This window comes from Oreochromis niloticus, linkage group LG13 (genome assembly GCF_001858045.2).
Source record: "Oreochromis niloticus isolate F11D_XX linkage group LG13, O_niloticus_UMD_NMBU, whole genome shotgun sequence".
Lineage (NCBI taxonomy): Eukaryota > Metazoa > Chordata > Actinopteri > Cichliformes > Cichlidae > Oreochromis > Oreochromis niloticus.
This window is the reverse complement of record NC_031978.2, coordinates 19142129-19165793: the sequence shown is the minus strand read 5'-3', so window position 1 is coordinate 19165793 and position 23665 is coordinate 19142129. Positions and strand designations below refer to the sequence as shown.

The following is a 23665-nucleotide window of genomic DNA, read 5'->3' as shown; positions in this document are numbered from 1 at the left end:
AGATAAAGATCATAACTTCTGTGCTGATCTGCAGTGATCCTTCCCTCTAAGGAGACAAAACAATAAATACCTGCAAAGCAGGTAGCAGACCCACCAGATCTTCAATCTTATCGGCCTTTTCCTTTAATTTGTCACATTCCTGCATATTAATAATGACTGAAGAGTCTAAGTGGCTCCTAAAAAATGCGAAGAGTTGTTTTTGAAAATGTGGTTTACAGTTTCTCCCATGTTATGGCAAAAATAAGTGGTTTTGTGGCGCCATCTAGAGTGCAATGTTCTCTGCCGCTGTCAACCAGCAGAGGACGCTGTTCAGCAAGTTAATCATTGAACGGATGCCTTCACTACCACCGGAAACCAGGAAGAGGCTGGTGAGCAATATGACATAAAGCGAGCCAGTGATGTTGTATAACTGCACGTTTTGTAAGTATCTCATTGTCACTGTCGCTTTGATGCTGGGCTTAATGGACCAAATTTCACTCAAACAGCGAGAAGCAGTGGGTGCTGTAGTAGGAACATATCTGAACATGTTTGGTCCTTTGAACGTCCTCTGTTTGTTGAAGCTGAACAGCTGATGATGTTCGGCTCACTGTTAGCTTAGCACGTTAGCCTAGCCACGTAAACAATAGGTTGTGAGAGACTTGAACGTTTCTTTCAGTTTTATGCCTGTCCTATAACTCAGCGTCTACCCGCTAATGTGGTACATTCTTTAATTTAAACGGGTATTATTTACATTCATTTCTTCCCATTACGAGCCTCCACATTCACATGATAATTAGTTTAAAAGACCCTTCCGTTAATCGTTAGTAATCATGGATATAAGCTAGGTTTTGATTCCGATCGTTACATAATAACGTTCAGCGTTAACGTAGCCTCTTTGGACCCAAGAAAAAGACGACAAGCAATAACCGTTTAGTTTTATTTCTCTATTTAAAGCAGTTCTTTAACAGCTTAGACGAGACAATGGCTTAAATGACTTGTTTGACATCTGTTTGACACTTCTAGCAGCTGCTTCACTATGCCTGTAGACGGTACAGAGGACCAGGTGCCCTCCTCTCTCTCTAGCCCGGCTAGTGCGGCCCTCACCCCGGGAGGGACGGAGGAGGATGGAGCTACAGGCGGCTCAGCACTCTGTACTTTCCCTGAAAACAGTCAGGCCCCGGAGGCTGCTGCAGCCTATCCTGCCAACACTGGACCTGGGGAGGGCAACAGCGGTGAGCTGTGCAGCATGTTGAGAGAGGAGATGGAGAATGTTATTATATCCTTACAAAATCATTTCATGTGTTATTTTTGGTGCATTTAGCTGGGAAAAGGTCTGGAGCCTTGCTGCAGATTGACCGACAGCGCATCCAAGCAGCTTCTGCCAGTTCGGGAGCTGATGAGCTCCAAGGTCTTGGTGTGGCTGTGTATGACCAGCACATACTTGAACAAGGTGTTTTGCAGCAAGTGGACGAGGCGATCCAGGAGGCCAGTCAGGCTGCTGTTAAAGCTGAAGCCGAGAAGGAGTACCAGTCTGTGTTGGATGATGTCAGGTACAGGAATTTAAAAAAAAAAAAAAAACGCAAATGGTGTGTGTGTGTTGTGTTGAAGTAATCATATTACTGTGTTGAGATGCTATAAACTAAAACTTTTTTTATGAACAAGTAGCAAAACGTCAAGGGACTAATAAGTCTTCTGCTTTTAATCATGTGTGTTGCAGGTCTGTTACAGCATCTTTAAAACATATCAACAAGATTATTGAGCAGCTTTCTCCTTACGCAGCCTCCAGTAAAGACATCAGTAGGAAGATTGAGTCTGTCAAAAGACAGAAAGAAAATAAGGTAAAATACTACATGTGTAACGTTTTAAAATAAAATAATCTGGTTTATATGATGATGGTGTAATAACATAATAATAATAATGGTGTGATTGTGGTGATGAAAAAACTTGTCATACAGGAGAAACAGTTGAAGAAAGTCAGAGCCAAACAGAAGCGACTTCAAGCCATTCTGGGAGGAGAGGACACTCAAAGGGTGGAATTTGAGTTTTTGGCAGAAGATGATGGAGAGGAAGGTAACGTGTTGTTTTTTTATGTACTGACTGGAAACATTAACCACTGATCAGTGGATGGAAGCAACTCAATTTTTGTGGCGACCAAGATGCCTAATTTGTAGCATTCACTGATTAAGGTCCATATTAGGTGGATGAAGGAAATTTACTGTGCAATAATGGCTGTTTAGAATAGCAGGGTGTCCGTTTGTTTTCTGCCTTCAGCAGATTTCACTTCTGACACAGGCTTAAATAGGTGTGACAACTCTCCTCTTGTATTGTTTGTTGCTACACAAGTCTGTTCTCACACATAATATTGTGCAATACACATAACAATACACATAATATGTATTTCACACCTACAATTCAAGCTAGTATAACTACACTTGTCCTCAGCTGTAATAAAGGTTATACTTTCAGTATATTCCATGACTGCTCCGTGACTTATTCTGTGAATATTTAACGTGCAGTCACATAATTCCTGCACACTAGCCGAGGTATTTCTTTCTCTAAAACATAAATAGACCCTTCTGAATCCTTAAGAGTTTTCCTGTAGGCATTCATGTTGATTCTGGCAGTGAAGAAAATCTCTGAGTCTGTATTTGTGTGTGTTATACCAGAAGCGGGACCATCCACGTTGGGCAGCATGCTCATGCCATCTCAGGAGACCGAATGGGAAGAGCTTATCCGGAAAGGTCACATGACTCCTTTTGGAACCCGAATCCAACAGAAGGAGGTCAAGAAGGAGCCTCGAAAACTGATGCTTGCGGAGAACTCTGCTTTTGACCAGTACCTGGCAGACCAGGCCAAGTTGGCTACTGAGAGGAAGAGAGTCCCTCTCCTTAAGAAGAAGAAAAGCTCTGGGGTTGGAGATTCAAGAGACAAAACCAAAAGAACGGTTTCATCTTCCAAGGATAAAAAACTGCGTAAGCGTATGCGAAAGCTCCAGATAACTGCTTTAAAGGCTCATCCTAAGGCCCGGCCCAAGGCTGAGCCACAGCTCCAAAAGCAACGGAGAAAACGTCACACTGAAGGAGAGGAGACAGACAGCGAGGGGTCAGAGTACCTCCCCAGTGACGAAGGAATAGATCCTGACCAAGAGGAGAGAGAAGCCATGGAGGAGGGCTTTGGATACGATGATGATGAGGAGTATGAGTTGAAACCATACAAGAGAAAAACCGAAGGGAAAGGGAGGAAAAAAGTAAAGAAAAGTGACAGTGAGGAAGAATACCACCCTGAAAGTACAGATGAAGAGGATGATGACAAGGGAAAACCGAAAAAATACAAAGATGATGGAGATGTGGAGTATTATAGGCAGCGAATAAGGTATGATCATGCACTACTAACATTGCTCTAAACTCGTGTTTGGATCTGTGGTTGGGTGCAAAGGTGTGCAGAGTTTTTATAAAACGAAAGCAGCAACTTATGCCTGCATATGCCATGCTCAAAAACCCACCAGATTGTTCCTTTTACTTTGCATCACATTTGTAATGGCAGTGCTGTGTGCTATTGTTATTCCTTTTACTTAAGGAGGAAGCAGTTGTCTCTTTTTCTGCTGGCTCCATAGTGCAGAAAGAGAGTTAATCCCAGATGAGATTGGCAGCTGTTTCTTGACTAAGCAAATTCACTCCCTGCTCTTCTTCTCTCTCTGCTCTCACACTGGCCTAATTATCCTCCTGCACATGGTTTTATACACTCACTCACTCTAATGCTCAAATTAATGGAAGAGCAGCCCTAATGAGATTTCATATTTATAGCTGCCAAATAAATTGTGTTGGCATGTGTCCTTTTTCTACACTATAGTGACTGAATGTCAATTCCACAGCATAGACACGGCATGGATGGTGAGACTAGCTTATACGTGGAATGATATTGTTAGAGCGGGCGGTATTTGTAGTTGGGTGGGAGGTGGAGTGGGGGCAGAAAAGTGTAATTAACTGAACCAATGCTTAGTCTTGACTTAATTAGAGAGTGTGGTCTCCCAGGCCTAGCTTAAGGACCAGTTTCGTGGCAGGGTGACAGGACCAGGCCCAAATGAAGATGGATTCTTATCCTCTGTACCTCACACCTTTCTGGGGAACTCGCACTACTAATTGTCTGTATCAATCTTCATTTGCTGTGCGACGACTGTGCCTCTAACTGCCCTCTCTCCTGCACTATTAAAACTGTTTTCCTTTTACATTTCCCTTTTTGCTGTAGATGTTCCACCGCTCAAGGGAAATACCCTCAACTCAAAACATTCACTATCCTTACACCTGTGTAGACAAACCCTCAAATAAAGCATGGAGTGCGAGAGGTGCAAATAGAACACCTTTCTATCCAGTCTCCACTTATCCTGTTTAGGTTTGCACTATATTCACTTGAAGTGTCTGATTTAGTTTGGATCACTTAGTTGTTTTCATTTTGCATCTGTAACAATATACATCACTGAAAGTTGAAACAGGTTGAGTTCTTCACTGTTGTTCAGGTAGTGTATTAGTCTTTTTAAAAGATGAAGCAGGTGTTTGTTCTCAGCACCCAGGCTCACTGAGCTTACCCCTTGCGGTTGTGAGCTTCTAACTAAAATAAAGAAATTCATTTTATCACATCGGTGTGCAAGCACTTCATCAGTGTATATTAATTTTCTCAACAGGAGATGGAAGCGTCAGCGTCTTCGAGAAAGGGAGGAGAAGAGAGAAAGGGGTGAGGAGCTAACCGATGACAGCGATGCAGAATTTGACGAAGGCTTCAAAGTTCCTGGTTTCCTCTGGAAAAAGCTTTACAAGTAAGTTCAGTCTGAAACATTGATTATGGGAATGAGTTATCTTAAATATCCATGCATGTAGATAGAGCCACTTTTATCAAGTGAGAAAGTGATAACAAGGACTAATAAAACATTTTTCGCATAAAGATTATATGTGTACTTTGTTCTGCATCACAGTCACTGCTCTGAAAAAATAATTATTTCATCAGCAAGCTATGCGATTTATTTGGTCACTGCTTCTGAAGGTTGCTGGTAGTTACTGTTAAAAAAAATCTGTGGGCTACTATGAAACGGTTATGAGAAAAACATCAGTTTGAGTTTTATGTGATTGATAAGATTGCCAGCCCAACTCTCATTGTGATTTTAACTCCATTTACCTTTGCAATGTTTGTCACACCTACTATGCACTTTTGCATGGATTTAATAATAGTGTAATACTCACTGTGATAAAATTGACTTAGAGATTGCAAGTGCAGTCATTACTCTTCACATCATTCATTGCCCCTTCAGCTCCTAGGATTATGTAATTTAACGACACTTGAGCAACGTGGACTGGTCACTGATGAGCATAGCTGATCTGTGAGATTACCGGCAATCCTTTGTGTGTTTATGTGGATTGTCCATGGTTTCTTTTACAACCATGTGTTTCAAGTGTTTGCATTCATATCAATGACCTTTTCAGGTACCAGCAGACGGGTGTGCGGTGGATGTGGGAACTCCACTGTCAGCAGGCAGGGGGCATCTTGGGGGATGAGATGGGATTGGGTAAAACCATCCAGGTCATCAGCTTTCTGGCTGGACTGAGCTACAGCAAACTGAGAACCAGAGGGTCCAACTACAGGTGTGCGCACACACACATGCGTACACACAAACTGTGTCCAGAGACTGTGTGTCTGTATGGTATGAATATTTGATTAGGGGGATTTCTACTTGAGAGTGTTCATCTGAATTATTAAACATGTTTCAATTATCAGACTCTTCACTTTTTTTTCTTTTTTTTTACTGCGGACATCAGAGAAAACACTGACACTCTGTGTGTGTGCGTGGGTGTGCTTGAAAGCGAGATCGCGTTAGAGTGAGTGTCTGCATGAACCCTTAAAATGAATTTCAGGCTCATGAGGTGGGGGTAGAGCAGGTGGGTGACAACAAATCAACCGCCAAAAACATGACGGAGCTCTGCTGATAATCTGGTTTTACTTCCTCGAACAACACTCATACATTTATTGGGTGGAGCTTCCCTGATGGTCAATACTCTGTCTACTATAGACGCCCACAAATTGATTGCTTGCAAACTCAATTATGGTCCAGTATCAATAGCTTCCACTAGGCAGAGGTTCATACCAGCCCATTAGTGTATCTTTTGTGTGTGCCTGTGTGTGTGTTTGGCAAAGTTCTTGTAGATTTTCACAGAGGAGCTGAGGATATGTTCACACACTTTCTTTGATTTATTATAAGTACAAGGCTTTGTAGTTGCGTCATTCTGCTGTGCGCTGTTCCCCATCCTTGAATGCATCATATATTGCCATTGCAATCTAAGCATATGTACTTTATTTTACTTATTAGGGAAAAGACCTTTTATTTTACACTGTAAAAATGATGGCTCTGATGTGCTACTGAAGCCTGCTCAGGTTATCCAAAGTTTAATAAAAGTTCCATTGTTTGCCCATCTTAATCTCTGGTTTGGGATTAAACACATGTCTGTGGTGTTTGTTTCACTGTAGGTATGCTGGTCTGGGTCCAACAGTCATTGTGTGCCCAGCTACAGTCATGCACCAGTGGGTGAAGGAGTTTCATACCTGGTGGCCTCTTTTCCGAGTGGCAGTCCTACATGAAACTGGGTCCTTCACTAGCAACAAGGTAGGTGTTCATGTGTTTTATACAATCTTTTTTTTCCCTCTGGGGGGCACTAGAGGTCTTTTTACAGTATTATCTCCTGACCTTACCTCCCACTCTTTCCCTCTTTTTAAAGCCACATTGATAATGATGCCCTACTACATTCTTTGAAGTATATGATACTAAACATGGTTAATAACTGCACTGGTTTATTTTGTTTTATTTTTTAAAAATATTAAGGTTTGTGTCTTTGTTTTTTCCCCCCGATTTTGCAGGAAAAGCTCATTCCAGAAATAGCAGCATGTCATGGTATCCTTATCACTTCATATTCAGCTGTGAGGAATATGCAGGAAACCCTACAGCTCTACGACTGGCACTACATTATATTGGATGAGGGCCATAAGATCAGGAATCCAAATGCTGGAGTTACTGTTGCTTGCAAACAGGTATTATATAAGCATGGACACATGCATGAATATAAACAAAGTTCATGCGGTTGTAATTAATCAATAAATTAATTTTATTTTCTCTTCTCTAGTTTCGCACTCCTCACAGGTTCATCCTGTCAGGCTCACCAATGCAGAACAATTTGAAGGAGCTGTGGTCTCTGTTTGACTTTGTGTTCCCTGGCAAACTGGGGACATTGCCTGTTTTTATGGAGCAGTTCTCTGTGCCAATTACTATGGGTGGATATAGTAATGCATCTCCTGTACAGGTACACACACAAAATTGTGAAATAATAATTTATTTCAGTTCTGGTTCTGTGTCCTTTTCCTCTTTTGAAGTGGAGTAATGTTATTGTAATGGAAATATAATTCCAGACAGGAGCCAGTTAATCCAGCAACTCTACTATTTCTGTAACTGTATCATAAGGGTGGAGCATAAATGGGCTATGCTAATTTGAAAATACCTTCTATTCACGTATGCACAGTTTTGGAAAGCTTGATGGAAGCCATTAGGTGCAGTGCAGGATAATGTAGGCCCATGCAAGGAAACTTCTGTGCATCCCCAGTGTGTGAGAGAGGGAGAGGCTAAAGTAGAAAGGCGGGGAGCTAAATTGTAGCCCTTTGTCATTAGTGTCCAATCGTTAATAACTCACTGACTGAATAGATTTAATTATTTAAGATGGCTATTGATGCTTCTTCCGCTGTCGATAATAAAAACCTTTACTAATTATTAATGTTATTAAATGGTCAGAGAGGGCAAAGCTCTGCTGCCTTATCATCTTCTCGAAATTCTCAGAGCAGCAAAACAGGCCCTCAGATGATACATAAAGTGCATGTATGTTCAACTAGATGTATGTTAAAAAAAAAAAAACATATGTGTTTGAGGTGGGGCTTTATGAGCATGTGGATATGGGCTCTATTACTGAGGCATGCATTTGCAGCCCCATGTGAATCCACTCAGCACCTTCTGCCGAGATCACTGGATCATCTGCTGCCTTCCTTGTTTTTGTTTTTTCTTTCCTCTCCACTTTACCCCATTGAGCTCAAGATCCCACCATGTTATTGTCCCCTCCAGCCTTGCCAAGGGTGTCTTTGATCCCCCCTGTGCATCCCCAGTGAGTTAATGTTTAAAAGACTAACTGGCTTTTAGCACTGACCCTACATACAGTTTAGCAGGCCATTTGCAGTGGGGCTTCTAGTGTGGACCAAGTGTGTCTCGATCTCCCCCTCTGTTTCCACTGGAACTGGCCAGCAGCACTGATGAAAGAAGGCTGTGTCCCTCGAGACCAGCAGCACTCAGATCAATGTTGAATGGCTTGTACCGCTTAGAGGGACAGCAACATGAGGTGATGAGAGATAGCAGATGAGTGGCCAAACAACAACCATGCCTTAGGAAACATGAGCGCTGACAGGAGTGAGTGTGTATGTGTTTGCTTGGCATGCTGACCTGAAGGTTCCTTTTGTTTTAAAGTAGTTTGTTTATCCTTAAAGGTGTGATTTTTATTTATTTATTTATTTTTAAGGTCCAGACAGCATTTAAATGCGCATGTGTGCTGAGGGACACCATAAATCCTTACCTGCTCAGAAGAATGAAGGCAGACGTCAAGGCTAACCTCTCCTTACCTGACAAAAATGAACAGGTATTCATCATACTCTAAGACTCTTGACCCTGCTCTGTCTAAGTATTGAACAGCCTCTAACGCCTGCATCTCTTAACAGGGGAGATGTTTATCTGATTGGATGTGACTATTATGTGCCACATCTAAGGAGTATTTGATGAATGTGCATGGCCCCTGTCAGGTGAAACCAGCTAATAAAGTCCCAGTAAAGTAAAAGAAGCAGGTATTCATTAAGGCGGCTGGTCTCTGGTCTGTCCTTGTGGCTGACGCTGGTGGACTTCTCAGTCCACTTCTGCTCATTAAGTCAGTCCCTCAGGACAGTGGTGGCTTCAAAAAAAGCCGTCGCTTCCTTCTAATTTCTCTTCTCAAACACTTCACTTCATCAAGGGGCTTTAAAGTGGATGTTCACTGCTCATTATAAACTCCTACACTGCCCTCTATTGTGTGTGTTTGTGTCTGTGTGTAGGTTCTGTTTTGCAGATTGACAGAAGAGCAGCGTCAAGTGTATCAGAGCTTCTTAGATTCCAAAGAGGTCTACCAAATACTAAATGGGGACATGCAGGTGAGCCTTCATAGTTTGTGTTTTGCTTTTGTGTTTGGTTGACACACACTTTACGAGGATAAGAAAAGCCAAAGTAGAAGACTTCCTGGAACAAGACATTCATTATTTAACCACCTAACCGAGGCATTTCCGTTTACCTCCCTCTCACAGAGCCATTGTGTGGATTTTTATGAACTCTCGTACAATTAAAGATCCCCACCTTTAAGTGGAATCTGTGGAATTGAAATTATTTTGCCATGTAAATTATGTTAAACACCTAATAGCTTGACTTTGGTATTGTTTAAGAGGTTCAATTCGAGAAGGTTGTACAGTTGTGTTTCTCACATTAGTGAGACCCTTGAGAGAGAAACTACCATTTATCACCACTGACCAAATGGACGTGGTTGGAGAGCTAGAGGTGACCACAGATTGTGCATATACGCACACATGCGTGCTCTTACAGACGTATTCAGTGGTCACTCTCAGTCCATTAACCACCATTACTAATGCAGTGACCACTGGGCCTTCATCAGGAAAACTGGCTAAATTGTCTTTAAATAAATTATGTAATTCATTCCTGTAGACTAACATTTTTTTAAGGTGCAACACATTAAAAATCTGTAAATTTATCAAAGTTGACACCAGTTCTGCTGACAGCGTTCATGAAGGAATCTCCTTTTTCTTTTTGTCTCACGTAGGTGTTCTCAGGTTTGATAGCTCTGCGTAAGATCTGTAACCACCCGGACCTTTTCTCAGGCGGACCCCGGATACTGAGAGGAATCCCTGAGGACCAGCTAACTGAAGAGGAACACTTTGGCTTTTGGAAGCGCTCGGGCAAGCTGATTGTTGTGGAGTCACTGCTACGTCTCTGGTTCAGACAGAGCCACAGAGTCCTGCTCTTCACTCAGTCCAGACAGGTGAGGAACACTTTCCTGAAATAAGCACCAGTATTAAAGACGCATTAACAATAGTTTGTATAAATACAAAACATTTTTGTAAAGCCAAGACAATTCTTCCCTCCTTTACATCTTAAATTGTGGTGTCATGTATATATATTTGTATGTGTTGCCAACTACCTATAAGCCTGTTAAATTTAGTGTGTCTGTGAGCGTGCAAGACAGAAGGAAAAAGTGAGGAAGTGAGAGAGTGTGTATATGTGATGGAGGCCCCAGCTGTTGCAGTCAATACCAATGAGATTATACCTCAGAGGGAACCTGAGACCCTCCCTGTCGGTATCTCTGTCCATGTAATATTAATCTGCTCTAATCCTTTTAGAGATAATCCAAACCTCAGCCCTTCTTTCCCCGTCTTTATCTCCTCTTTCTGCTGTCTTTATCATCCCACTCCTTCCAGATGCTGGACATCTTGGAGGTGTTTGTAAGGGAGAATAACTACTCGTACCTGAAAATGGACGGCACGACTACAATATCTTCCCGACAGCCTCTCATCGCTCGCTACAATGAGGTAAGGATTAGTCATCTCTAATGGCTGTATGTGTTTCCAATGAAAATCCTGCCCTGAGGGACCAAATGCTTCAGTGGAATCCTTCTCACCCCGAGGTGGGGACGCTAATTGATGAAAATCTGTTGTTCAAAGTGGGTGTGCTCAGTTTTCCGTGTGTGGAAGATGTTGAAATATCACTTAGCATTAAAGCGCTCTTTAAAACTAAAACTTTTTAAAAATGTGTTGTATCTAATACCAAATCTGGTCAACATACACTGCATTTAGATAAAGCTGTTATATCGTCTTTAAATAGGGTTTAATTTGAGAATAATTTGAGAGCAGGAGATTGTTATCTTACTTGCATTAAATTTTAACAATTTACTAATGAAATTTTTTTTTTACAGGATTATAGCCGAAAGTGATTATCAAAGAGAGTATAAAATTGCAGACTGGGTTCATTAATCACCAGTATTTTCTCTGCTTCTCTCTTTTTTTTCAGGACAAATCCATTTTTATCTTCTTGTTGACCACTAAAGTCGGAGGTCTGGGAGTCAATCTGACTGGAGCCAATAGAGTCATCATTTATGACCCAGACTGGAACCCCAGTACTGACACACAGGTTAGACAGCCACACGTAAAATAATTAAAAACATTGACTCAGTGAATTATTTCTCATGTGAGTCTTAATGTTCCTTAGAGTTGTGATTTGTCACATTAAATTGCCTACTTTTTTTTTTTCTTGTTGGATGCCAGCTTTTCATGCGTTTCCAATTTCTTGTTGCCTGGTTCACCTGCTGCTCTGTAACACGCTTTTCCTCCTTTCTCTCTGAATGTTCGGCTTAATCATTTCCTCTGAATGTGTTATGCTGCTCGCAGGCTCGCGAACGGGCTTGGAGGATCGGTCAAAAGCAGCAAGTAACAATCTATAGACTGCTGACTGCTGGGACCATTGAAGAGAAAATCTACCACAGGTAGACAGCAGTTTACTTTTCTAAGCACTTTATAAGGATAATATTCAATTGCAAAACCAAAATCCTCCGTTGGGCATTGTGTTTTCTCTCACCCAGCCTTTTTGTTTTAGTTTTCTTTCTGTTGATTTCACACATTCATGAGTATTGGCAATGACGTGACTAATTGCTTACATCACTGCTATATTAGTACTTGCACTGTCCCGGTTCTAGGTAATTGAAAAGCATTCCTGCATTATTAAATGGCCAATTGAGGACTTCTAAACTGTTGCTCTGTTTGTTTTTTTGTCTGTAAAGTGCTTTCAGAAAGCAAGTTGGAAAAACTGCAGGCATTGTGTTTTGATACCTACAGTGGTGAGGTTAACTAATGTGCTCATCCATCAGCCAAACTACTCTGTGGTGACAGGGGATCAGGACTGCCTGCTGAGCTAAAATGGCAGCTTGCATTCAAGTATGTAATTCTGTATTTTATCTGCTGTAATTCAGGCAAATCTTCAAACAGTTCCTAACCAATCGAGTACTGAAGGATCCCAAACAGCGACGGTTCTTCAAGTCAAATGACATCTATGAGCTGTTTACTCTAGCTGATCCAGATGGAGGTCAGGGAACAGAGACAAGTGCTATTTTTGCAGGTCTGTAAAACAAATGTCATTGTCCAGTTCATTTCATTGGGTTGCTAAAAATAAGCTTGAGGGATTTAATTTGACAAGGTTTATTTCACCCTAAAACAGGCACAGGCTCTGACGTCAAAGCACCCAAGAAACCCGAAAAGCCAAAGCCATCAGACAAAGAAAATCACAGCAGCCACGCACCTAAACACTCCTCAGCAACCTGCATTAATACAGTTACAGACAGCACGCACACTCCTGCATTAAGGGCCGGAAGCACCTCTCCATGCAGTAAAAACTCTCAGGGTAAACAAAATGTCCCGATAGACAGTCCAAGCACCAACCAGGTTGCTGTAGATATAGCGCCTGCGGGACAAAATAATAACAGTGACTGTGATGCAGCCAAACCAGACACAAATACCTCAAACTCAGCCAGTTTTCACCAGCACAGAGGCAAAAACTCTGCCCGGACCAGCCCACAGAAACACAGGGAGAAGAGGAAACACTGTGACTCGGACGACTTGGACAAACGCAAACATAAGAAACACAAGCGCTCCCGGGATGCTCGATTCGAAGGCCACCGCATCTCTCATTTGGTGAAGAAAAGAACATATAAGAAATCCGAGAGCGAAGACAACGCAACAGAGGACCAGAAGAAATCAGACGATTATGTCTTGGCAAAGCTGTTCAAGAAATCTGGTAGGTTTTTTTTTTTTTTGGTTTGTTTGTTTTGTGCACTGGCACCGTCTGCAGTATCAGACATTTTTATATACAAGATTTGCGAAGCGGCAAGCTTCCTTTTCTTATTCTGTTGCTTTTCTTCCATGGTGTTTCTCAGGTATTCATAGTGTGATGCAACATGACACCATCATAGAGTCTTCCAATCCTGACTATGTTCTTGTGGAAGCAGAAGCCAACAGGGTGGCTCAAGATGCTCTTAAAGCTCTTAAAATTTCCCGGCAGCAGTGCAGACTGCGCTTCAACAGAACTCCTCCCCCTGCAAAGTATGTAGTCTCACACTGATACTGTGGGGGGGTTTTTTCTGTTTTTGTTTTTTTTAGAGCTTCACTAATTTAATTTAAAACAAACATATCATTCTCTCAAATGTATTTAAGTCATTCTCTTGTTTGCCTTCTCAGGAAACGCTTTGGACAAAAGAAGAATTCTCTCTTAGCTACACCTTCTGTTCAGTCTGTTCCCACTTCAACCAAATGCAAGGTAATGGCCAGGTTCTCATTAAAAGACGTCACTCTGTGGTTTTTCATTTCGGATGCCATTTTGGGTGTATTCATTGATTTCTTTTGTTTAGGATGCTGCTATTATAAAGAAGTCTGTGTCAAAGAAACCAGGTTCAGGAGCTCATTTCAGCGGGGAGGGCGCAGAAAGTGACTCGAATTCCACCCCGCTGTCATCCTCCTCTCTGCTGGCCCGGATGAAGGCCCGTAATCACCTCAGCATGCCCTCCAGGGGAGAAGAACCAGAAGAGGAGGAGGAGGATGCCTCGGGAGCTGCAGGGAGTCTTCCTGCTGCTCCGCCCACTGAGCACGATGAGCTGTTGGTGGATCTGCGCAACTTTGTAGCCTTCCAGGCGAGTGTGGACGGACAGGCCACCACCCAGGAAGTGCTCGAGTATTTCAAACCGAGACTGACCCAGGAACAGGCTCCTGTCTTCAGAGAGCTACTCAGGAGTATCTGTGACTTTCATAGGACCTCTGGTCAGGAGGGCATCTGGAGACTCAAAGAGAGCTTTCGCTGAGGGAAGAACATTTAAACACTCTGTCAAGCTCAAGCTTACAGTTGTCTTGCAACCTTCTTGTTGTTGCTTGCATCCAGGAAAGACATTTTGCTGTACAGTCTTGGGTTACCTAATGAAGTCATAATTAGTTAAGCAAGTCTTGAAGGTAGTTTCTGTGATTGAGTTTGGCGGTTGTTCTGTTCTTTTTTTCATTGTTGCTTGTACCTGGTGATACTTGAATTCATTTATTTTAATTTGACTAAAACGGTGTAATACCATATTCAGATATGTGTTTACTCTCAAACTTTGTTCTTCAAAAACCTCAGAGATGTCAGATTATACCAACTTTCTATTAAGTTTAAGCGTAGGGTGCCATTTTATACCTCACTAAAGGTTTTTGTATATTTTATAATAAACTTTCTTGTACACTGTAGAGTGTTTTGGTCACTTCAAAACAAATTAATATTGCCTCTCTGTTATTTGCAGGCATTTTAAAAACTGTCTTTTATATTAAAAAAATAAATGCAATCCTATATATTGCATGTACTGTATGCAATAAATCTGATGGCTGCTTTTCTGGCTTTGTTATTTCAAAAATACACAGATGTGAAGGAAGATTTATGATTATGGATATATGTCAAACTATTTGCATGTTACAAAAGACGTGGGACAGTTTTGAATCAAGAACACAGATAAATGTGCGGATATTAAAATAACACGATAACTCAAAATTGGACGGAAAAGCTTTTATTTAACTGTGGTGCTGACCAGGGTCCTGAAATGGTCGACGGCCAAAAATTCTGCAGGCCTATGCAAAATCTGCAAAACCTGAACTAGTTAAAGTTTATTTGTAAATGTGTCTCTACCTACGGAGATGAGATGAGTAATTTCATTTAGTCTTTTAAGCAATCATCAGAGGATGGAGAGGAAAGGCGCTGACAGGAAGCACACACGCAGACACACACACACACACTCTTAAGGCCTGCACTCTTGTCAAGAGTTGTCTAGACCAAATATTGGGATAAAGTTATCAACCGTTATTTGATTTCAATTTTCTCCACGCACCTCACCGAGGTCATAATAACAACTTTATTTTCAGTGGTGCATAAATTAATTACGCGCATTTAATAACTAAAATATCATTATATTCCCCCTTTAATAACATAAACGCTGCACGCCAGGGAAACCCTTAATAGCGCGGGGCCCTGTAACTGGCCATTATCCGCCTGTAATGATATTACAGAACCAATTACGCGCCATTAGAAGGGATTTTCTGCACTTTATGTGGTTTAGTCCAATCCCGCACTCCTCTTCTAAATTTCAGCTGCTTCTCGAAGCCTCATTTTGCCTCCACCTCAGAGACGCATGGCGTCTGCGCTCTGCCGTCCCAGATGCGCTTTAAAACTAATTGAAAGGGTCCCGCAGCAGATCATTTATCTGAGGAAGCGAAATAAATCGCTGGACCCCTTGCTGTGAACAAAATCAAAAATTTGGCCTTGTGAGTGTTCTACATGCGCAAACCCTTGTAAAGTGGACCCCCTAACACACCCTGACGAGCAATTAAACCACCCGACAGTCAATCTAAAACCCAAAAGCAGTCATCCTGCTTTTTTTAATATATGAAAGAACCAAATAAAAAGTGCAGTGGGTATGTGTGCATGTTTATGGTTAGGGAATATGCTTGACTCTGGAATAACAATCACTTGTGATGAATTTTTTTGGCACCAGAGCAGAGCTGCCGTTTGCCACCCCGGGTATGTCTCTCCTCTCCTTCTTTCTGTCTTTCTCTGACACACACACACACACACACACACACACACACACACCAGGGGTTGGGGGTGAGAAAGACAAAGCCGTGATAATCCGATTAGGACCAATTAGGCGTGAGATTCAGCGACACTAGCTGAAAGCCTTAACACTCTGTAGACAGTTATACAGTTATAGAGACATCTGGACACTCCCAGAGAGAAATAGAGAGACAGACAGAGAGAGAGAAGTGTATAGTGTGTGTGTGCGTGTGCGTGTGAGTGTGTGTGTTTGCAGGAGCGAGAGAAAGAGTGTGGGGGGAGCAGGAGACAGAGAGATCTGGACACTCCCAGGCAGAGAGTCAGAGAGTCGGTGGAAGTGCAGCAGCCACTTCTCTCCGAAGCGCTAACTCACTCACATCAGCATCCTCACCGCAGGTAGGATGCTCTCACACATCAACTTTGAATCTCGCCAAATCCCGCACGATTCTGTATCTTCTGCTGACGGTTTAAGAGTGTTTTTGTTGCTACCGTCACAGATCCCCATTACTCTAGGTGTGTGGGTTTAAGCTGAAACTTTTGTCTTTGTTCCAGGTTCCGTTTCGGAGTCTCTTAAGCGCGCAAAGATGTTCTACTTCCACTGTCCGCCTCAGCTGGACGGAGAGTGCTGTCGCTCCAACACGCGTAAGTTCGCTGTCTTGCTGTTTTTCCAGCTACGGATTATTTCTAACGTTACTCTTAAAGTTGTTCTCCGTAAACTTTTGTGACGTTTAGACAGCGCGGGGTGATTCTGCGCGTAAAGTGTGTGTGCTGTCGGAGACTTGAGAATGGGCCCGAATTTATCTTTACTTTCTCTAAATTATTATAATATAATAATTTAACACAATGTGTTGTTATTAATTGTTAATTAAAACAACACCGACTTATAAAATGTATTTTTCATGTCGTGGTAATATGTAACTAAAAACTAAATAAGTGAAACGGTTTCGGTTGTGAATCTGAATATCGCATGTAAAACAGTCTTCAAATTTTAACTTGAAAGTGTTTGTTGCTCATTGGATCTCTGCTAATATTTATATAACTCCAAAACAGCAGCCGGTATATTTCCCCCCACAAATTCAGCGATGGATGTAAAGGGTTAAGTCTGATTTTCCCTCTGCTCTCTTTTGGAGAGAAGAGCTGGTGGTTTGGCCCCGGGGCAGGAGGGGCGTTTTGTCCCGGGCACAGATGTTGGGTGTCATGGCTTTTAGTCCGTCATGGTTCCCCTTAGACACCTAACGTCAGTGTTTCATGCAACTAATGGAAACACAAAATGCGCGTGCTTTGGCCAATATTTGTATTTTTATAGCCTTTCTTTTATCACTTTTATCACTGAACTTACCTAAATACAACATGAAGTTATTAACTCCTTATTAAAGCAGTATTATATTTTTTTTCTAAGTGTTTGAATTGTTTCCAATTTCTCCCTCTCCCTCTCTCTTTTCAGTGAATTCAGGCGGATTTGGCAACCACGCCCCAACTGATTTTGACGATGGATTTCTACGTAGGAAACAGCGCAGAAACAGAACAACATTTACTTTGCAACAGGTAATTATTTACCAGAACAAATATAAAAATACACATATATAAATGCAAATCAGAGAAGAAGAAATGGGCCTAGCTGAAACTTCTCTTAAAGCAAAGCAGGTGTAGGGCGCTCTAGCTTTCATCAGGAGTAGGAAATAAATACAAAGTTGGACAAGTTTTCTATTTTAAGGCAGGGGGCTTTTTCCTGATATTCACCACAGACATAAAAAATAAAATAAAAATAAAACCTTTATCGCAAATTTATTTCCAAAAGCCCAGAGGCAATGATGCCATAAAATCATATGAAAATAGAAGACGACGAAAGATCTGTTGATTATTTTATTATAATTGTGGATTGTCACGCGTGTATTTAACTGTAAGTACTTACAATTACAGTCTAATCTTTAACATCTTTATTTAGCGTTATTCACGATGTCTCTGTACAAAAAGAAAGAAACAAAAAGAATAATCTGCTTATATTCAAATCAACTGGCAAATCATTTTAATAATTAAAAGTCTGCCCTCTGTTTTTTTGCCAATGTGCAGTTGGAGGCTTTGGAGGCTGTTTTCGCCCAGACCCACTACCCGGACGTGTTCACGCGGGAGGAGCTGGCGATGAAGATCAACCTGACCGAGGCCAGGGTGCAGGTATGGCTGCAGCAGTGGTAGTGTGTCCTGGGCACGTTTGACCATGCAAGAGAGGGTAAATTAAGGCACTCTGTCATTCCGGCTATGCACTTTAATAACATCAACATAATGGTGAATATTAGATTAGCTTGATTAATCGGTCATTCATAATTAACCAGCGATAATGTTCTTCACTAATTCGTCCGCGTCTCTGAGGTAGGAATACATCATCCGCGCAGATCTCGTTCTCGTGACACAGCCAGAAAAGAGAGAAAAAACATGTGTTTTAAAAGAGGGCAAAGTCCGTAGCCTCCACAACTCCCTTTTCCTATCTCCCTGATTCTATCACACACACGCGCGCGCACATAAAAGAAAAAATGGGCAAGCATGCACCTTAAATGTGCCAATTTATATTCCGCTCCTGCCCTGCACATATGCGCGGTTATAAACTTGGCCAGATGTAATTAAGTTATGTGTCCTGTATGTAATTTCCTGCATTCCAGATTTGCTTTTGGGTTTTGTTGTGCGCGCAGATCTAATTGTGGGAAATATAATAGTTTGCCTTTTGTTCCCCAGGGTCATCTTACTATCGCTTAAACCCAATGGCTGGGTTGATAATGGAATCCAGCGCTGTAAATTAGGGATTGTAAACAAATTATTCCCCTCCTAATCCGATTACCACATTCCTATTATTAAATCTGAACATGAATCCACCGCAGTATGCAGGGATATTAAACTTACATTATTATTAGAAAATAAATTTCCTTTCTGTTGTAGTGTTGTTGCCCCCCCCCCTTTTTTTTTTTTGTAAAGTGTCAATGGGCCTCCCCCGCATTAAGAGCACGCCGCAAATTGAGATTAATGGAGCAATTATAGCCCATTCAGAGATGGGTGTGTGTGGGGGGGCGCGACTTCTAGCTGGAAGGTGCAGGGGTGAGATAAGTCCATCGGCTGTATTGTTGTCCTGCCACCAAAATGTTGTCCTTTCTTTATGCCGAATGAATGCATGTGTTTTGTTTGGCTGTTGACATCATTTATACCCCCGGTACAATAGCAGGGATGCAGAGCACATGCACACCGACTCTAACCTCCATTCACACATCATGATTAATGCCTGCTAGAACCAAGTCCTAATCGAATCTGATGTTGTCAAACAATCACTAAATAGGGAAATAAACGACTTCATCATTGCCGCCTCTCTCTTGGGCAGCACAACTGTCAGTGGGAAGTCATTAAAATATGATAATGAAAAATTGCTCAATTAAATGTTGTTATAGGCACTGACCTTCATTCGATTAAGATACCAGAACTTGGCTATATGTGCTCTCAGCTTTGTGGATGCTGAAGGTTTTGGGGCTAAGTCAGGGACTGTGGGAAATCAGAGCATTGCTTTGACAGGTTCAAATGCCTCTTGATAAGAGGGGTCACAGAACAAAGGAAAGAAAGAACATTTCGTTTAACTTTGCTGTTAACAAGATTAAAAAAATGTGAATATATATTTAATGTAGTTTCAATTTCTCTCAATATTATGCAAGATAGATTACAAGCCTAAATCCAAGGAATTAAACTGAAATTATTAAATCTGCTGGTGTGTCATTGGGCCTATTTTAGAATTCCAGTTTTAATTTATGGTTTAATTAATTTGTTGTACTTTTTTGTTTTTTTCACATTTTTAATTAATATTATTTTTTTGTCAAATGCAGGTTTGGTTTCAGAACCGCAGAGCAAAGTGGAGGAAGACTGAGCGAGGGAGCTCGGACCCTGAAGGAGGGAAAGAGCAGATGAGTGAGGGAACTCCTCCATCTCGCAGCATCAACTCTCAGTCCCCAGTGGACCAGGGCAGAAAACATAAAGAACCACTGGAGATGCAGCCAAGGTGAGAAGAGACAGACAGACGACCGTCGTCACAGTTATCTTAGTGAAACAGCGTCCTGTTAAAAGGGAAATTTGTGAAGCACTGTCGGCCAGTCTGCTGTTGGATTCAACTAGAAATTAGAAAAGCCAACATTAACTTCTGGAGAAAGCTCCATATCATTAGTCAGTAATTCTAATTCATTAGTGTATTTAGGAAATAGCTCAAGATATTTCTAGATATATATTACTAGAATAATTTGTGTGTTTAAAGTTATACGTGGATATTTAAGTATTAAGTAATTCCTAATACTTAATTAAGTATTTCTTCTCTCTCCAGTATCAACAGGACAGTGGGTCCTGGTGGTCCCTTCTTTCCATCCTGCTTACCAGGCACCCTCCTTAACTCTGCCACCTATGCCCAGGCTCTCTCGCAGGTCGCCACTCTGAAAGGTAAATATGATTTTTGTTAACTGATGAATAAAGATGGTAATAAAGATGATGAGGATCTTTTTTTTTTTTAAGTTGGCTTATCACAAATTCCACTGATTCTCATTTTTCAGGTAATGGCTTGTGCTCGTGCTGCGTTTCGGACCCCATGGGCTTGTCCTTCCTGCCACCCTATGGTTGTCAGGGTAACCGCACAGCCAGTGTGGCCGCCCTGCGCATGAAGGCCCGTGAGCACTCTGAGGCTGTGCTGCAGTCTGCTAACCTGCTTGGTGCAGCAACCGGACCAGGTGCCAGTGTGGGAGTCCTGTCAGGAGTCGGCGTGAGCGCAGCCGGGGTGGTAAGACCCTCGGTGGGTCCTCCCATTGAGGTGTCAGGTGCTGTCGGAAGAGGGGGAGATAGCTCCAGTCCCACCTTGGCTTCCAAGGTCCCAGTCCTGGGCAGCAGTCCTGACAAGCACCCTCACTGCCCTAAGGAACCACTGGAGAAAAAGTGAAGGCGTTGGACACAAACGTGGATGTACCGATACTCTAAATCTGTGTGACTGTGCCTGCTGTAACTACTCGACCCTGGCTGTATGAGAAACTAAGCACAAATGACTGACTCCAGAAACAGCCTGGGACAGACTTTTCTCATATCACACTGTATGGATGCAAACATTTAACTATTTATTTGACAGTAAGTTATGATTGTGAGAAATGCTCAGTAACTGGGGCCTCGTTCCCTTCATAAAAGCACAACTGTGGTTTTTGGATCTATTATCTGTCTTCATGCACTCTTGGACTCTTTCGATGGACTTACATAGATACAATATGTGTGCGACAAAGACATATTTGATAATGTGAATTTAAATAATCCTGATGTTGTTCCTCTCATTTTCATTAGGAGGACTGGTGGTTACGTTGTAAACATTAATGCATGTAAACTGTTAGTGTGCAAGTGGCTGGCAGGACAGCGAGGAGTTTTGCAGGATTTTGGGCAATATATTGTTTATGGCATCAGGTCAAGCAATCGCCTCTCATTCTTTTGAGTTTAAAAGTGAAAGTGCACTTTAATATTAATCAGGCATTTTAAGTGTAAATGTGTACATGTGCCAGACTACCGTATGCTCATGTGTGAACCCCAGGCAGGCTAAAGCAGACTCAGCGAGAGAGCGGCAGTTGTCCCTTCCACTCTGTTAGCACATCTGTAGTGCCAGCAGACAGGGAACACACCAGTCCTGTTGTGACATGTTCTTTAAAACAATTAAAGATGTACTCGCTCATGTTCCTCTCCTGTTGCCTCTCGCTCCAGCCATCTGTTCTAATACATTATTTATCAGCTTCCTTTAAAGCTGGGAGAGGAGAGCATTCGTGACTCTTATTATTTATTTACTTTTAGGAACGCTTGTGCTCACCCTTCCTCTCTGTGAGCCTTTTTTTAAATTTTTATTTTTAATAAACCCCATTAAAGATGATATATGCTATTTGTTAATGTTGGATTTACATTTGAAAAAATATCATCTGTCATCACCTCAGGGCTCTTCACAACATAGTTTATCACGGGCAATATATTTGTTGATTCATTATTCTTAAATATCTCCCCTCACTAGAATGACTCTTGAATATAGGATCGACTGATCAGACTGAGAATACTTAACCGCAGTGCACACAACCAGTAGTTGCTGATTCAATTTGCGTCCTTGAGGATTTTCAGGAAATTACTTTTGATAGTCAATAACACAATTAAGTAAACTACACACACATTATCATGAATAATTGATAAGAAATTATGTATTACCATGAAGTAGTGATTCAATAATTGATGAGGCGACACCCTGGTGACACAGGAGAGGGAGATAATGTCAGAAGTCGTGCCAGGTTGTACACAGATCATCTTTTTCTTCTTCTTTTTTTTTTACACCATTATGTGTGCATGTTGTAAATATCTGAAAACTATACCAATAAAGTGAATCTTTTACTGATTGTGACTTTAAGACTTTTTGGTAGGATTTTTAATTTCTATGAACCCACACAACATTCGTGTTACATTTTCAGAGAAAATGCCAAAATTTAGGCAAAAGTTTCAACTTGGAGGCCATTTTTTACATTTACATATTTGATATCATAAAACACTGCAGGTATAGAAATCTTGCATTATGTAGCAACTGCTCTCCTAGATCTAAAAATGGCCCAAATATTATTACCAAAAACATTGCGCCTTCATATAATGCTTTATCTTTAAGTGCATGAGAGAGCTCCAGAGCAAAGATGTTGAGCCCAGTGACATGGCAGCTAATGATAACACAATATCCTTATACAAACCAGCTTCTTCTCCAAAATGTACCAGTATGGACGACGTAATCCGGCCAACTCATACAAAAGACACGGAAAAACACATTCAGTCTCTCCAAAATTGAATACAGCAGTTGTGGAATTTAATCATTAGCCAAAACAAAGGATGCTGAAGTTATAATGACTCCGATCATCATTAAGTTCTGCATGGTGCCCATAATTCACTGCTTTAATATTTCATAAACAAGTCAAGTTGGTGTTGACATTCAGCTGTGCATGTGGCATCATTGATAATTTTCTGTCACCTAAAAAAAGTCCTGAGGCGGTTTTGTGGAGCATTGTTATATCAAATTAGCTGGAGAGTGGCCAGAAAAGCAGACAAACATGGTGAATACGGGGGACAGCAGTTGAACTCTGTTCTTACAGTGCAGTTAATGGGCTTCTTTTGTTGCAGTAATGAAATATTTTTGCAGGGATGTGGGGAAGAAATGTCCTGAAACAGGGAGACGCTGCGCACATGCACCCATCCACAGACGCACGCAGACAATGTAAGACAGAAAGAGGCTGTACACTCAAGAAAGAGTCATCCATACATGCAGCTCCTTTTGCTTGACATTAGGTGCAACACTAAATTTTTAGTATTTACATACCTAGCTCGCAAAGTCAGATATAAAGTAATTTCAGGCCTATGTCCAGTGAAGGGCCAAAACAACCTGCTAAAGTATCGTCTCTGCTTTTAATTCCTGCAGCGGAGCTGACCAATAACCCAATCAATTAGAATCAATTAGGCTCATTTCTGGATGGAGATTATACAAACAAAGCATATCTTAATGCAGCAAGTAATGTGCCTGTCTGCTGTTTGCCACATAACCACAGCTCTGCTCCCCCTTACTCAGCAGAAGGAAGAGCATCCTCAGCGTTTGTGATCAATGCTCACAGTCCCCGGCAGCTTCTCAATAAAGCTATTCTGAAGCAAAGCTGGAGAGCTGCATTGTACAAAAACTTGAGAGGTTTGTATCAAAAGTCCACATTTCTGCACAGAAATGTAAAAACTGGGTGTTTTGTAATCTAAATTTGCCCACTAGAGGGACTTAGTGAGCAGGAAACTGATGTGAGTGGCATCATGTCTAACCTAAGTGGGGAAATTGAGCCTTTTGGTTCATGACATACACATTATTGTTGCTGAGGGATGTTA

At 41.6% G+C, this 23665-nt stretch overlaps 2 protein-coding genes across 6 annotated transcripts; both read left to right on the top strand.

Annotated features, from left to right (window-relative positions):
- The first annotated feature begins 316 nt into the window (after positions 1–316).
- On the top strand, positions 317–14526 carry ercc6 (excision repair cross-complementation group 6). Of its 5 annotated transcripts, none has more exons than XM_005474121.3 (22): positions 317–420; positions 1003–1211; positions 1301–1529; positions 1697–1817; positions 1935–2049; positions 2646–3351; positions 4658–4789; positions 5451–5609; positions 6490–6625; positions 6877–7047; positions 7140–7316; positions 8571–8687; positions 9133–9228; positions 9906–10124; positions 10561–10671; positions 11150–11269; positions 11527–11621; positions 12105–12250; positions 12350–12925; positions 13065–13230; positions 13366–13444; positions 13536–14526. In XM_005474121.3, exons 2-22 carry the CDS (start codon positions 1016–1018, stop codon positions 13980–13982), a joined length of 4314 nt encoding a protein of 1437 aa, XP_005474178.1. In that variant the 5' UTR covers positions 317–420; positions 1003–1015; the 3' UTR covers positions 13983–14526. The 5 variants fall into 5 exon arrangements, with proteins under 5 accessions (XP_005474178.1, XP_005474179.1, XP_005474181.1 ...); XM_005474122.4 differs by having other exon boundaries at positions 339–420; positions 1006–1211; XM_005474124.4 differs by having other exon boundaries at positions 346–368.
- Positions 14527–15809: 1283 nt separating this feature from the next.
- drgx (dorsal root ganglia homeobox) lies at positions 15810–22141 on the top strand. Its single transcript, XM_003441101.5, has 7 exons — positions 15810–16144; positions 16301–16390; positions 17193–17293; positions 17819–17920; positions 19603–19775; positions 20091–20203; positions 20314–22141. Exons 2-7 carry the CDS (start codon positions 16333–16335, stop codon positions 20691–20693), a joined length of 927 nt encoding a protein of 308 aa, XP_003441149.1. The 5' UTR covers positions 15810–16144; positions 16301–16332; the 3' UTR covers positions 20694–22141.
- Positions 22142–23665: the final 1524 nt, after the last annotated feature.